This window comes from Rhopalosiphum padi, chromosome 3 (assembly GCF_020882245.1).
Source record: "Rhopalosiphum padi isolate XX-2018 chromosome 3, ASM2088224v1, whole genome shotgun sequence".
Lineage (NCBI taxonomy): Eukaryota > Metazoa > Arthropoda > Insecta > Hemiptera > Aphididae > Rhopalosiphum > Rhopalosiphum padi.
The window spans coordinates 18,374,863-18,392,130 of NC_083599.1; the positions used below are offsets into that span (position 1 = coordinate 18,374,863).

Below are 17,268 nucleotides of genomic sequence, written 5' to 3' on the forward strand. Positions count from 1 at the left end.
AAAATTTTAAACTTGAAATACTTTATCTTTATTGCCTTATACACAGATAATAATACTTCGACATTTTGTTAAAGTATGGGCTCAATAGCTCAGTACGTCATTTATTGCGCGACACAATTTATATTTTACACATTCAATATGTTGGCAAAAGATTTTTATTTAATTATTAGTAGTGACGAATCAACCACAAATTTTTTAATTAGAAAAAATCTTGTGGCAAATAATGAAAATGCCGAATGTATTAAGTGTGGAAAGGTATGAATTTATACCTACGCAAGGAGAGAGGTAAGGAAAGGAGAATTTTACGTTGTAAGAGAAAGGGATGCCAAACAACACAAAGCTTAAGGTACCTAAGAAAATTATTTTCTTATATTCATTTGGCTTATTTAATCATAATTGTGTATACTATTATAGGAAAGATAATGCTTTTTGGACTTTTATTGACAAAAATGGTTGTCTAAATAGTGGACTAAGCCTCAGTCAACAGTTAGGACTGGTGTTCTACTGGTCTCAAGGTTTATCCAATAAAACAATTATGACATTAACTGGGAGATCGTCCAACACCGTATGTGACTGGATGAATTTGTGTCGGGATATACCAGTGAAAATGTTCGAAAAACGTAATAAATTTGGAGGACCTAATATTATTATACAAGTCGACGAATGTTTGTTAAGAGGATCCAGAAATAATCATAAAGGTAATTTATATTTTATAATAATAAAATACAATTTTATATTGAATATTAATTATAAAATATTATAAGTCATCATTATGTTGTTACAGGTCGATATCGACTTGCAGATTTGCCGAGTGAAAACATCGAAGACGAAAATGAAGACCCTCTTGAAAATGGAAAAAGAAATTATGGTAAACGAATGGACGGTCCTTGGGTGTTTGGGTTATGCGACGATAGTGAGGGACGATATTTTGTTGTCGAAAAGCGGGACAAGCAAACTTTGCATGATATTATTAAATGAGAGGTTGTATTGGGTTATATTATAAGTAGGATGAAAAAGCCGGTTCTAGGTCCACACCATGCACACCATTGCACACCATTGCACACCATGCACACCCCGGCGCACCATGCACACTATGCACTCCCTGCTCACCCCTGCACACCATGCACACCTCAGTCCACGCACCCGGCTCACCCTCCACACACCTTCATAGTGCACCATAGCCCGGCGCACACCATATCCATTTACACTTGTTAACATAAATTAATTTAATTTATTAATTTATTTTTATCATATGGCGCACCATGCACACCATGCACACCATGCTACCATACACATCATGGCACACCATGCACACCATGCACACCATGGCGCACCACGGCACACCATTTTAATTTAGATACAAATTATTTTATTTTAATAAGTTCTCTTATCATATTATAACCAATGGTAAAAATGTTCATAAATTTTTTTAACCATACGTATTATGTTATCTTATCATATTATGATAACTGATATAGTGATATATAATTTTCATGTTGTATATTTTACCCCTTCTCAGAAATTAGTAAAAACCTAATATTTCGACGAGGGGATGAGAATGAAATAAAATCAGTATGTGTTGTGCTCTCCTGTTGTAAACAGTTTATTCTACGATTTTATTTTTTTCCGAAAAATTAAAATAATATGGCCGGCTCTACTACTAAATTATTTAAGTACATCGCGCCACCGACCCCGAGAAGACTTATAGATGAAAGTGTTTTCATTCTCGACTTCAATACACGCAAGTTTATTACAACAGGACTAGATCCGGCTGACAATTTCAACACAATTATTCAAATAGTGTCGCCTTCGCGTTATGTGAAATTAACACCAGCATTTAAAAAAAAGGTATTTTCGTTGATGGGATATGTATTTTCAATCATACTAGACCCTGTTTTCAAAAGATTAATTTTTTTGGAAACTGAATATTACAAGTTACCGACTTTGAAGTACAGTGAAGATAATATGTTGGTAATCGAATCAAAAATTGAAAAAGAGTGTCGTATACTATTAAATCGAACCGATCTATTATCACTGCAGAATATTGAATATTCTATATTTGAAACGATTGAACGAAAAAATAAATTTGTTTTACCGTTGATACTACATCAGTTTGATCAAATATCTACATATATGAAAAAAATAATCGATCAACCCATGACAGTCGAAGATATAAGTTTAAAAATTTCAAGCATTCAAGATGGTTTAATCAAATCCTCGATTCTCGACATCGAACAAAGTTTTATAAGCCAGTTAAAAATACTAGCCAGCGAGCAGCTTGCAGTCGATGTTGTTATAAGATGGAAAAAGATATGGTAAGAAAACTAAATTTTTTTTTTTTTTTTTCGTTATTGATATAAATTATTATTTTAGTCATGCGTAGAAGAATATTCAGAGTTGACCACATTCGACTTATCACCGTCGAATTTTATTTCTCATCAACCTGAAGATTTACCACAAGTCCAGGTAATTTATTTTATTTGAAAAAAAAAATAAAATATATTCTAGTTTATTGTAATATTTATTTCATTATAGTCGCTAGATCAGAATGACGGACCAATGTTTTTCAATCAATACAATACTCCGCCTAATATGATTCAAACAACATTCGCAGAGTTTCCAGCTACACCGTGTAAAGTTAAACGTAAACTATTTTAATAATGATTGTGTGTTATATTAATTTTATGTGAAAATAAAAACAAAAAATTATAATTAAAAAATTGTATTTTTATTTAAAAAATATATTTTCATAATTAAGTAGTTAGAATCATAAATATTATTAAAATAATTAATCAAAAAAAAAAAAAATAATATATATACATAAACAATTTACAATTTTCTAACATCACCACTAAACGGGTTATAAGTTATAATCTGATCATGTAATATTAAACAATAAGCCGACGTCTTTTCTGGAATGGCCTCATCAGTTTCAAATTCTATGCGAAGGTCAACTGAAGACGATTTAACGTTATCATTCTGACGTGATAGATCAACAACAGCTATTGGGACATGGGCTTGGTAAATATGTTTTGATAATAGTGGTTCACAGTAGTCTCTTTCGTAATACGATTTTTGAAAATCTGTATAATCCTTATACAATATGGACGTCATATTATTTTTAAAGTCCGCACGCAAATCTTCATATGGGTACACTTCGGAATTCAAGTATACCTTAAGATTTTTCATTCGACAGTGATCGAATTGGCCTGCATCGACTTTTATATTATTTTTTCGGTCTGTTTGAAATCCGATCAAGACAAATCTGGGTTTTTCAAGTAAATTGGTAGACTTTACCGTCCATGAATGTGACGTGTTTTTAGGAAGTACTGGATATTCGCATAAATCCCAGGTTCTGAATGCGCATGATAAAGTTTTACGGGAATCTAATACTTTTATCAGTTTTAATTTTTCTGTATCGCTCACTTTGATAATAGGCATTTTCCAATATACCTTAGTCAGCTCAACAGTGATTTTTTTATTTTTCTCAACGTTATTAGCAGCATCGGTACCCACAACATGTATTACATCAAGATCAATAGATGATCGATTTAAAATCAACTGTTGATTACAATTAAGTAATATTTTTTTATAATCTTCACAAAAACCGAAAAAATGTTTTAAAGAGATACACCCAGTAAATACATTGTTGGTCATAAATTTTTTGTTATTATCGGTATTATCCAATGACACGCCCCAAGCAGCATTCTCTAGTGTATGTAAATCGTTAGGAGTATACGAGCAGTACCCTTTCAGACAAGACGATATGCCGGGTGATTTTAATTTCTGAATTTCTATTCCGTTTATCTCGTACCGCATTTCGGAAAATAAAAATGCCAAACCATTATTTGAAAAACGTACTTCTCCAACAGCGTCGGTAGGCTTATTTATTTTTCCCTCGATGTATATATAACTCTCACACGGTAAAGTGTAAGAATCCATATTTTGAATATTTATCCTAATTTCATCGTTATTTGACAAAGACGTTGTTGAATACGGAGTAAATGATTGATATTTCATTTGTGTTATTTTACAATCATCGACATAGCCGGCTGTCACATCTAAATATGCATCATCCATAATTATACTTGTAAAGTACGGAGAAAATCTGAATTATTTTTCGTTAACTTTATTCCAGTTTTTTTCGGTTTAGATTTAGATGTTGACTTCTTAACAGTAGGCACTATACTGACGGTTTTTTTTATTGTAGCTCTATTTATATTTACGTTGAATTTGAGTGCCATATCAGTTTGTTATTTGTAAACGAATAGTAATTGGCTCGCCACGTAGATTTAACAAACAATCGTTTTGATCTTTTAACACAATATTAACTTTACTTATCGACGTCGTGTTAAGACCATAAAAAACTGGATGCCTAGGTACCTCGACAATTTTATAACCCGCAGCGACAGTTGGATAAAGTTCGTGTATAGCTTGACTCGGCGCTCCGTCACAGAATGAACCGGTTATCAAGTTGCACTCTTCTACTTTTATACAGTTTATTTTCATTATGTTTACAGTATTTTCAGATTCATGAGTGGCATTAGTAGTATATACAACATTTCTAAAACCCAACAATGGTGCTATACTATCTTTGATTGAAAAGTCAATCTCATGACTGCACGATATCGAACACTTTAATGTGTTAATGTTTGCTTTTAATTCAAACCATCTGACATAGTCCGGCATCATTCTTTGTATAGCAGACTCTAATTCAGCCAACTCATACGAACCCGTAGGTAAAATAACGATATCATTGTTATTAATCATATCCCGAAAAGCTATACTGTTACAACCAGGTTCTATGTTTGGAATTGAATTATTTGTCTGCAAGCTCAAAAGGCAAAGTTGCGCCGTATTTTTAACTTCCAAAGGCGGAAAAATGTCGCATGATAATAAAATTCACTAGAGTTGCCGTTTAACGTCAACGTGTACATGATAAAAATTTTAAACACAAGTGTCCGCAGTTTGTAGTGTTATATTTCTGTATTCTGTTATAGTTGAAATTAATAATGCATCCGTGAAAATATTTTTGTACTTCTAATGGTGGTGGTAAATTTCCAAAACTATCAAAATATTCGACTTTATTTCCAATTTTTTTATACGCTACCCAGTGCGTTCCTGTACCGTTCTCCGTGTCCAAGTTGACGATCGCTGATTCTTTTTGCTTAGGACGTGTGGATAACCTGTCTCTAGAAAAGACTCCGATAAAATGAGGTATTTTCATCAAACGCGCGATTTTTATAAGTTCATAATCGTACAACGCTCTACTGGGTAACGTGTTTATTAGTTTTTTTTTTCGTTTTTTTTGATTTTACACCCCCACCACTTTTATTTGGTGCAAGATGTAGACCTGAGCCTATTTTGTACGAGTTTTCTTTATACGGCGTGAGATATAATCCATTACCTAAATGTGACGGTGTATTTTTTTTAAATTCATTAGCCATCTTGACAACGTTGGCTACACCACCAGTTAAGGCCCCTAAGGCTGATAAACCAGCAAAAATCGGTATAAGAGGTAACACCCCGCCTTTTTTCAGTACCGTTATTATCCTGGGCATTTTAGTTTTTTTAGTTTCGAATGTCTTTTTTGCGACGACAACGCATTTTTTTGACAATTTTAACAAGTTTTTTTCACCAATATTTTTCTTTAAAACATTTTTAGTGGCTTTAACCACAGCCTTAAAGCTGCATGCACCACCGACTTTTCGTTTTGCTTTCATTGCGGTAGTCACACCCCAGGCCACAGCTTTTTCTTTTAAACTGGAATCCCCCGCCCTGAACCGGTCCCAGGCACGTTGTTTTAATATACGATCAGCTTCGTTACGATCTGCGATTGAGTTACTACGTTCATATACAATGTCGTGGTCTCTACATGCAGAGTCCAAAAGGTTAATTCCTTTATCCCCACGAGCTCGTCGTTTTTTTAAATTTGTACCAGGTCCACAATATTGATAACCTAAAAAGAAAAAATAATTTCAATTATCTTTAATTATAATTTCGAAAAATATTGCTTATAATTTACCAGGCACGTGAAGTTCAATCAGTAATTTGTTTATAAGCGTGTTAATAAGTCCGCAACCCTTATTCTTGCTGCTTCCTCGACCGAGTGACATTGTTTACTGATAACTACTTTATAATTGTCAAGATATTTATATAAAAATGAAATTCATCAAGCAAAAATTAAAACTTACAGTTGAAAACGTGGATCCGCCTACTTTGTTTCAAAACTGTAGACATGGGCCACTTTTACCTAATACGATACGAGCTCTTATTGTGGGACCTTCAGGCTGCGGAAAAACGAATTTAATTTATTCTTTATTAACTAATATTAATGGAATAAGATTTCATAACGTTTACATATATTCGAAAACATTGGATCAGCCTAAATATAAAATGTTGAGTGATATTTTATCAGACATAAACGGTGTTCAATTATTTAAATTTTACGAAAACGACGAAGTTATCCAACCCGAAAAAGCTCTACCTAACTCTGTGTTCATTTTTGATGATATTATTTCAGAGAACCAAGTAACGGCTAGAACTTATTATTCAAGGGCTAGGCACAATTTAATAGATGTCTGTTACCTGGCACAGAGTTATTCAAAAGTCCCGAAACAACTTTTACGCGATAACGCTAATTTTATTGTATTATTTAAACAAGATGAGACTAACTTAAAGCATGTTTACATGGAGCATTGCTCCGGTAATATGTCATATTCAGAGTTTAAAGAGTTTTGCACATCATGTTGGCGTAAAGGGAGATTTGAGTTTATCGTAATAAACAAAGACAGTGAACGTGATAACGGCCGGTATCGTCACGGGTTCGACACGTTTGTTGTTATATAAGCTAATGTTTTTTAGAAAAATACTTCATTCACAAACATGACTGCCGATAGTGAAGTACTCGAAGAATTGATTAAAGCAAAAAATAACATTAAACGCAAGTACACAGCATTAAAACACGGAAAAGCTGATATTCAATCACTAGTATCAGAAAAATTTTAACCGATTATCGACCCGTTAAACGAAATACAACATTATTCGCAACCTGCAACTTTACAACATTCTGAAATAAACAACGAATCCATTGCTACTACAGACGATCATATTCAAGACACTGGTGACTGGTTTGATTCTTTTAACACAGATAAGACGTATGGTCCTAAAAAAAAATCAAACGGGCACATAAAATTAGGAAAAAAAAAATTAATCTTTTTGACAATACGTTGACTATTGAGGACACTGTTTACACATTGACACCGGGACTTGTCAATTTAATATTTTCGAAAACTCCGAAATTATATACAGACAACGATTTAAAAACTTATAAAACTATATTAATTCAAACGGCTGGAACACGATTGAGCACGATTGACCTTTTTCACTACACGATTGAGCACGGTTACGATAAAACAATAGGAACCCCCAAAAAACCCAAAAACAACACAATTGAGCATGAAAATAGGCGCGACGTTGCCACTTGATTATTATTAAAAAATAAAATACATTTTAATAAAAAATAGTTGCAAAGTTTCACTCATATACATATAAAAAAAAAAGTAAAAATTCAAATTTCTTTCCCTAAATACTTATTTCCGACTTTTAATAAGTATTTAAGTAGATTGTCAGCATTTTTAGATTTAGAATACTCCTGATAAGCCTTTATAGTGAAGTTAATTTTTTGGTTTTCGAATACTAAGTCGTAACCGATATTTTCACGTATTTTATTAAAAAAAACCGTTTATTCCTACAAAGTACCTATACCTATTAATTCATTTATAATATAATATAATCAAAACTATAAAAACTATAAAAATATAATATATACATTAAATCATACGATCAATAAAAAAGTGAAAATCTGACAACGTTGTACACAATATTTATATTTTTTATCGTGCTCAATCGGGTCGTCAAAAAGGTCGGCCAAAAACAACCGTGCTCAATCGGGTATCACCGATTCAAACATCGGCACATTTAACAGCTGACGGGTCAAAAATCAGACAAGGTGGAAAAAAATATAAAGATATAATCAAAAATCTATTCCCGTCTGGTAGTGGGTTATCTATGAATCTGCAATCACATAATTATATATTTTGGAACAATCCAAACGAGCTTGTTTCTCGTTTAAGGCTGCTTCTAGCATCAAAGAAAGCTGGTAATACGGGTGTTTCAAACGAAATACTTTCGATTTATGAAGAATTACGCGAAGCGGGGATAATAAAACGCATTCCAAATGTCTAAGCGTGATATCGCTATAGAATTGCACAGGCCTGCGAGAAAAAATTTTACAAGACGAAGAGTTAATGTATATGGAAAAAACGATTTATGGCAGGCTGATTTGGTTGAAATGATTACATACTCTAAAAAAAATAAGGGAAACAAGTATATTCTATACGTTATTGACTGTTTTACGAAATTTGCTTGGGCGTTACCATTAAAATCGAAAACTGGTAAAGAAGTTTCAAATGTAATGTCTAAAATACTACTCAATCGTTCACCAAAACTATTACAGCTCGATAATGGAAAAGAATTTTACAATTCATCATTTGACACGTTGATGAAGAAGTATAATATACACAAATATTCAACATTTAGTAACATGAAAGCATGCATTGTCGAACGTTTCAATCGTACATTAAAAGAAAAAATGTTTAGAGAGTTTACGGCTAGAGGATCGCATGAATGGATTTCTATTTTGGCATTATTAATTAATGAGTACAATAATTCAAAACATAAAACAATAGGAATGTCACCAAAGCAAGCTGATGAAAATCCTACATCAGTGAGAATAAAACAACGTAAAATTATAAATGTAAAAACTAAATTTAACGTTGGTGATAACGTTCGTATAAGCACATATAAAACTGTTTTTACAAAAGGTTATTTACCAAAGTGGTCTACAGAAATATTCAAGATTATTAAAATAAATAAAACGTTACCCACCACATACAAGTTACAAGATTATTATGGAAGTCCTATCGAAGGTTGTTTTTATGCACAAGAAATAAGTAAAACAAATTTTCCAAACGACTATTTAGTCGAAAAAATTATTCGTAGGAAGGGGAAACAAATATATGTAAAATGGATTGGATTTGATAATACGCATAATAGTTGGATAAATATACATGACATTAAAAAATAACATTAGTTGTGCCGCAGACATGAATGTGTTTGGTAGTTCACAAACTGATGAAGCTAAAAAAACTTTAACAAAACTCGAAGACTTGATTAAAAAAATTCAAAATGATGTAGCACTACAGAAATTAGAAATAGATGTTATAAAAAGTAATATCCAAAATCTTCAAGAATATAAAAAATCTGTGGAAAATAATTTATCAAGTTCTGAACAACGTATTTCAGATCTATTTAATAATTATGCTGAAGTTTCTACTGCAATATCTCTTATTCGATATGATTTTTCTTATTTAGAAAAAACTAAATAATTTTGAGTATATTCTATTCAAATATTTTTTTTTTTTTTTTTTTAATAATGTCTTCGGCCATCTTAGACATGCAATGTTTGCTTGGTATGAATAATACATACATCATTAAAGAAATGTCTATTGTAGACACAGAATCATATGCAAATCAACACTGGATTTTTAAAAATCCAAACTTGAAACAGGACAATAAAAGTCGGAAAACTAATAAGTGGTTGGAACGTAATTTCCATCAATTAACTATCGAACACGGAGATATCGAGTATGAAGAAGTCGGCAGAATATTAAATTCATTAAAATTTAAATGCATTTACGTCAAAGGTGAGCAGAAAAAGCAACTTCTTATATACTTCATACCACACGTTACAATCATTAACATTGAAGACATAGGCTGCCCTCGATTGGATCAAATATGCAATGATGATTCTTTACCGTGCTGTATTTTCCATATGGAATTTAATACTAAAAAATGTACATTTTATAAAGTATATGCTATAAAAAATTGGTTTATAAACAACTCTTGAAATTTAATTGTATACAATATATATTATTATATGTAATAAACGAATATTATATTTTAACAATGATTTTTTTTTTCCAAAAATAACCTGATATACAATCATTTATAAGCGTAATTCATAAATAAATATAATAACATAAATATTTTTTCTAAATATAAAATACATATTGTATTATTTACAAGTATAATATAATAAACATGCAATTATTTTACAAAAATATATAATACATATTGAATTATTTTACAAAATATATAATACATTTTAAATTATTTACAAATACGTAAAATAAACATGCAATTATTTTACAATTTTATTCCTGAAATGACCATGTGCTAAAGTATGTATTCGATCATTTAACACAACTCTTTTATCATCAAATCTGTTCAAAGCCAGCTTTCTAGTCCTTATTGTTTTTATTTCATGGTTATATGATCGAATAGATACATTTTCTCTGTAGGGGTCGTGATCACCCTCATCAGTAGAAAATAGGCACACTTTATGGTCATCAAAAGACATATGATTTTTAACCACATGTCCTCGAACCCCTTTAGCCTTGATTATCTCATCTCCAGCTATAATATAAGCGTATGACTTTGCCTTCAATGCACAGAACTCGCTAATAAGACGCCCATCGGTTTCATCGGAGAATAGCCCAAGTACCTTTTTCCGTGCAGAAGTATAGCATGGATGGTCTTGAGGTAGACTCGATGTATCCATACACTCTAATAGACCCGGTTTGTTCTTAAGATCTTCGTAGAAATCTTCAATTGAAACATGGTATATTAGAGAGTCTATAAAAATAAAAATAAAAATAAAATTAAATAATTAAATAATTAAATGTGAAATTGATAATAAATATCACCTGTGTCCGTGTACATTAGCTCTATATCATTAAAATGTCTTTTCATAGTATTGTAATGATAATCGTACATGAGAGTCTTACTAGTTTCCAATACAGCAAAGCCTATGTACATTACAAAAAATTAATTAATTTGATTATGGAGCGAGATCGAAATTAAATTGTTTCCATACCTATATACATTGGTTTAAAAAAATTAATAATTTTATTATGTAATGTGACTGCCATTAAATTATCGCCATATGCATGGCAGTCTTTGTAAACCAACTTCTTGAAAAGTTTTTTGAACCTCCGTGGGCATGAAGATAATTCCATTTTCATTCGCTTACGCATTGACTCCATTGTTTTACCTATAATAATATTTAGTTATTATATTTAATTATATATTAATTAATGAATTCCTACCGAAAATGGAATTATTCATAAGCTTATAGAAGTCCTTTTCAAATTCGTTGGTTGCTCGTTTCCTCATTTCGGTATTTAATTCAATATAATTTGCAAGCCATGGTGATTGTCGAAATTCGATTACCCTATGAACCTAAAATAATTCCGATAAAAAATTACAATCATGGAAACATAAAATAAATAATTAAAAAAAAATTCACCTTTTCTACAATCAACCCGTTGGCGATAGCTTGCTTCAAATTTTTATAGTGAATAACTTTTTTTTATGATCCAATGTTGCCATCAATTTATATTCGACAGAACCTGTTGGAATCAAGTTTTCTGGAAGAAACGGCAAATCATTGTGTTTGTCGTGGAGATCCTTTGGATAAGCTATATCAACTTCGTATACTCGCCCTAAATCCGAAGTATTAGTAAGCTCATCAAGTCTTTCCAACGACGGGTCAATCCATTTAAACCCTCCGTAGGGCATATATTGGCTCATAGCCCAACCGTACAAATTATTAGCTACAGAAAAAAAAATATTTATTTTTTTTTTTATGAAAATATAACTAATATCTGACGTAGGGTATATATTAACTAATTTCGTATTTAATTATTACCTAAAGAAAAAAAATATTATTTTTAATTTATATTACCATCTTGATATATAATCGACGATTTAGGTTTTGAAGAATCAAATTCAAGCATTTTTTTATTGTTGGCTTTAGCATATCTTTTGCTAGCTTGAACCAATCCTCCACGAATGCCTATAACAATAAAAATCAATATCAAAACTTTTAAACTTACCTTTCTCAAACATTAGTAACATTTCATAGTCACTTAAGAGCTCTAATTTCATTCTAGTGTATTTCAACATACAATCAAAACTAAATCCTGGAGCAGTATAATAATATACAGGATCTAAATTATATGTTGAAATACAAATGTCACGAAAATTTTCAAAAACATCAGATAGCAACAACACGTCAATTAAAAGGTATAAATCACTATATTCGCCCAAAGTCTTACAGTTAAAGTGATTCCATACATTTTTAGCGTGAGCGTAATCATCATCGTTTATAGGAGACCCTGTCAATGAACTATAAAATGACTCTTTCGACGGAAGCTGGGTGTCATTCAGCTTACCCCAACAATCTGTATATTCGTAAGGGTATACCCCCTTACGAGTAACTAGCTGCATTGCCGAAACGTCAAAATGTTTCGAAGTTTCGCGGAATTTAGCTAAATCTGGCGTAACCAAATTTTCAGCTAAGCTCGCTAGACTCGATGCCATAAAACGAATAGAATCGATGAATCTAATAGTAAAGTCATTCGTTATATATTTAGAAAATGAAATAAATTTTTCTTCACTATTAGGTATCACAGTGATCGTATTCGTATCATATCCCAGCTCTTTCACGATGAAATGTGAATCATAACTTGTCAAGTTATGAAAAAAGCATGGGACGAAACTAGGCATCTGCAGCTTTAAATTACATGTATTGCACAGTGTTTGACGATATTTACCTGACAAATGACAGTGGTCAGCAGTCTTATGGTTTCGTACCGTAAACACTGTACTACACAGATTGCAATGGGTGGCACCGTCGTGCACTCGTCGATCACCCTCGGTCATTTTGATCGGAACATTGGTCTTCATAAGTTTTGCAATATTCAAAGAAATTTTAACCAACGTTTGAATAAAATGTTTGGCCACTGACGAATGTGATTCAGACCCACGATAGATTATTGGCGACTGAGGAATATCGAAGCGCTCTAGCAGCTCCACCGGAACGTCTTTCGAAGTTCCTACTGAAATCCCATAACTCATTGGCTCATGCGAATGAATCGCATAAGTGTTTTCTCCCTTCTTTTCATGACACTTTGGTAGTATAGCTTCGAAATCGGCGTAAAACACAAACGGATGACGTAGTGTATTACGCCACCCTTCAAACCCTAACATAGTATTTTTTTTTCGGGCATTTCCGGTAAAATTGGTTTGTGTGGGCCACAAATCAATTTGTGCTGATTGAGCGCTTCTTGTCCACTTAATTTCGTTTTTCGGGGAATCAAATCGAAACCTGTGAAACACCTTTTGCAGCACAACACTCTATGGGCATGGGCTGTCCGCTGGGCGCTCACAAGTCTTGAAAAATTAGAGATGAAACAATAATGCAAATTTTCATTATCGGTCATCAATAATAAATCAAAGTGGACAGATTTTTCTTCATCACTCACTTTCAACGGTATCACTTTATCTACGGGGTGTTTCAAATGTTCTTTCACAACCTTTATCAACCCGTAAACATTTACCGAAACGTCGGGGTTATTTTTTTCGAAAGTCTTAACATCTCTTAACGGGGTTGGAAAATCTAACTCCGAAAAATTATAACGATATTCTTCCGATAAAAATTTTCCCCGACATATTTCGAAGTACCCGTTGAAGCGTGCTTTGCCAATATTGCCCACTTGAACGATAAACGATCATTATTAATAGGGTTAATAACAGCTCGCTTGTTCAAAATAAATGGCGGCAACGGTGTGAATGATGAAGATTTTTTTAAACTATGGCGATCTAAAAAAAAAAAAAAAAACGTTTTGTTTTTCAGAATTTAATTTAATTTACTATTATTATTATTATTATTATTTTGATATCTTACCCTAAAGGGAAGTATTCACACACCCATAGAAGCAACCCATCGATACATGACAAAGAAAATCCCGATCCTTTACCTAAGTAACTTTCTTCCTCAAAAAGAAGTCGATCGAAACTTTCTTCGATTAATGTACCGATGTCAGTATCTAAAAAAACCTCTCGCGCCGACGTCTTAAATGCTCTATTTTCATGTGAATATTCTACGAGAGGTTTATGATAAGTTGCTTCTAATTTTAAATGGAATTTTATCGGATGTTTTTTAACATACTCTGACAGTATTTCAACCAATTCTTTTTTCGACGAGTTTAAAAAGGCACGATATGATAGAATATGCTCAATGTTTTTTTTAAAATAACACTCTGCTATTCCACCGAACATTGATTGGATTTTTGTAAACCCCTTCGATACTATGTTGGTCATTCTACTTTTTTTTTTTTTAATCCTACAGAAAAATGTTTTTTTTTTTCAAAATAATATCCTGTTTTTTTTTTTTTTTTAAGCAATAATACGAAAAATCTTACCTTTCTCAGCTGCATCTAAGACATTTGCCAACATCTGATCATTTTCATCATCGCCCCACAAATCGTTCGAGTTGGCCGATAACTTGATTTTTTTCGGTTTGTTACCGGCTTCCTGATTTTCAGGCCTATTTTTCACACCTAATTAAAAAAATAAATAAATAATTGGATTTTTATAATATTTAAAAATGTTTACCTTGATTTGAGGGGTCTGCTTGTTCATTCGGGACAAAAATTCGATCTGCAATCTGTATATATTCGTTAGGGTTTGATGGGGCAACGTTATCTTCTAGAAAAAATAAAAATAATGAATAAACTAAAAATAACACAGATAAAAAAATAATACGTACGTGGGGGGTTTAAATCATCGTCGGCTTCAACGAACAAATCTTCATTTCCATCATTAAACCAAAAATCGTCCGTTTGTTCTTTTCCAACTTCGGGGTGGATAGAGTGATTATTTCTCATCGGTTGTGGGCAAACACCTTATAAAATATTGAAAATAATTATAGAAAAATAATAAAAATGATTATAGAAAAAATAAAATAAAAATTATTAAAATATTATTACAAGAGAGTTAAAAAAAAAACACCGTGAATTTGTTTCATATGACGCGACAAGTGCGTTTTATAGGTAAAGGTAGCCGAACACTTTTCGCAGTTGAAAATAATACCTTCATGTTTTTTCATATGTCTATTTAATGAGTATTTACGTGACTCGCTATTCTGTCCCGGAGCCGTGATTGAAATATTATATTGTTGAGACGGCCCAAACATATCCGGCGACAGAAAATCTTGTGGCAAAATATTCTGTTCTGGTGTCGAGCTATGTTCGCCACCAGGTTGTAAAAAAAACTCTGCCAAATCAGGTGATAGAATGACTGGCAACGGCTCATCATCATCATGAAGTCCGATGACGTATTGCGGTTCTATTTCCAAATGAGACAACGGGGAGAAAACCCCATATCGTAGCGTGTTATAACCGCTATCCCCGGATTGAGTCTGAAATAATTATAATATATTTTATTTTGTTATGAAAAAAAAAAAATATATATAAACTTATTATATTTCTACATACCTCAAAATGAAACATATTAATCATTTCACCCTGTTGATTATCGTGCTGTACCTCATACGCATAATCTGGTACAGGCGAGATTTCTATGTTTGGGGAAAAAATCGGAAAAGAATTATCATTGGACATCTGAAATAAATTAATGTTTAAATACGAAATGAGAAATAAAACACAATAAAATACTTACTTTTACTGGACGAATATTTCTCACTTTGAATATTATAAAAATTGAAATAATGTCTCGGAGACCTTATAGCAGTATTGTGGTAAAAATCAGACTGATAAAATAAAATACGAATGCTTCTTCACCTTTTCATAAAATGCACAAAAAATGTACCCCCGACAACATGCACCCCGTTGTCATGTACCCATACGTCTGCATTGTTAAAACTGTTTCTTTTAAAATAACAACGGGTCACTTTGATAGCGTGGTAAAATTATTACGACGCCTTGCACCCAGACTCGTAAATTATATGCAAATCTTTTAAAAATACCTGCCGAAGAACCACTTTGACAGCGTGGTAAAATGTTCATGGCGCCTAAATTTTAAATAAAGAGCCCTTTCAATATATGATATGTTTTATTGTGGGGCGACTTCAAAATGACAATTGGAAATAATCACTGAGGGTCGATTTTATAAGTATTGTAGAAATTTGATCGCCTACGCCATGCATCCAGTCACCTGTATTATCGCAATGTGAATATTTTTTTTTTTTTTTTAAATAACAATAGCAAATGTAAATTCGGCAGGTGAAAAATGTTTTTTTTTCCTGACTCCGCAAAGACGTTACATAATGTAATCATGTGGTTATTATAATTCTGAACAAATATTTTACTTTCGAAGATACCTCCTGAGATACCTTTGTTATAATATTTTCATGTGGTAAATAATTTGCCAAAACGTTTAATACAGGTTAAAATAATTTATGAACATTTTACCATTGGTTATCATAATATGATAAGATAACTTATTAAAATAAAATAATTTGTATAAATTAAAATGGTGTGCCGTGGTGCGCCATGGTGTGCATGGTGCGCCATATGATAAAAATAAATTAATAAATTAAATTAATTTATGTTAACAAGTGTAAATGGATATGGTGTGCGCCGGGCTATGGTGCGCTATGAAGGTGTGTGGAGAGTGAGCCGGGTGCGTAGGCTGAGGTGTGCATGGTCTGCCGGGGTGTGCATGTTGTGCAGGGGTGTGCATGGTGTGCAGGGGTGAGCAGGGTGTGCATGGTGTGCAGGGGTGTGCATGGTGCGCCGGGGTGTGCATGGTGTGCAATGGTGTGCATGGTGTGCATGGTGTGGACCTAGAACCGGCTTTTTCATCCTACTATTATACACTCTGATGGGCGGCCAGCGTATAATGGGATCGCCCAATATGGTTATACGCATAATATAGTTAACCATAGCGAAAATGTTGTTGATCCACTTACACAAGCGCACACTCAACGAATCGAAAGTTTATAGAGACCATTACGCTTAAAAGTCGTTAAAAATATGTGTGGTACAAGTCCTGATCTCCTTCCAAGGTAAAATTATTAAAAGTTATGTCTCATGTATAATAAATTTAACGTAATACGTATAACACAATGATATATATTATAGCAGATATCTCATGGAAACATGGTGGCGTGGCATAAATAAATCAGATTTATTTAATGCATTTTTGAGAGATATGGCGGAAATTGTTGTATAACATATTACATTATATTTATTTATACTCATTGATAACAATTTTTTTGACAAACTAATTTTTAATTATTAATTTTTTACTATTACTGCTACAATAATTATACTTTAA

General features: G+C 32.4%; 2 protein-coding genes and 1 pseudogene across 2 annotated transcripts; 1 reads left to right on the forward strand and 2 right to left on the reverse strand.

Moving 5' to 3' along the window:
* Nucleotides 1–535: 535 nt before the first annotated feature.
* Nucleotides 536–16,950, forward strand: LOC132924856 (uncharacterized; annotated as a pseudogene).
* LOC132927272 (uncharacterized) lies at nucleotides 10,061–17,168 on the reverse strand. The gene is given in 12 exon segments (XM_060991773.1): nucleotides 10,061–10,758; nucleotides 10,830–10,931; nucleotides 11,000–11,176; nucleotides 11,232–11,364; nucleotides 11,432–11,490; nucleotides 11,493–11,738; nucleotides 11,870–11,980; nucleotides 14,391–14,528; nucleotides 14,584–14,676; nucleotides 14,738–14,872; nucleotides 15,100–15,388; nucleotides 15,465–17,168. Coding segments are annotated over 12 exon segments (2,103 nt in total). The 5' UTR covers nucleotides 15,591–17,168; the 3' UTR covers nucleotides 10,061–10,264.
* On the reverse strand, nucleotides 13,662–14,301 carry LOC132927273 (uncharacterized). Its single transcript, XM_060991774.1, has 2 exons — nucleotides 13,874–14,301; nucleotides 13,662–13,788 (listed from the first exon to the last, which is right to left on the reverse strand). The coding sequence occupies exons 1-2, from the start codon at nucleotides 14,287–14,289 to the stop codon at nucleotides 13,779–13,781; spliced, it is 426 nt and encodes a 141-aa protein (XP_060847757.1). The 5' UTR covers nucleotides 14,290–14,301; the 3' UTR covers nucleotides 13,662–13,778.
* Nucleotides 17,169–17,268: the final 100 nt, after the last annotated feature.

Coding starts and splice junctions, on each gene's coding strand:
- LOC132927273 (XM_060991774.1), bottom strand. CDS start 14,289: ATGACCAACATAGTATCGAAGGGGTTTACAAAAATCCAATCAATGTTC.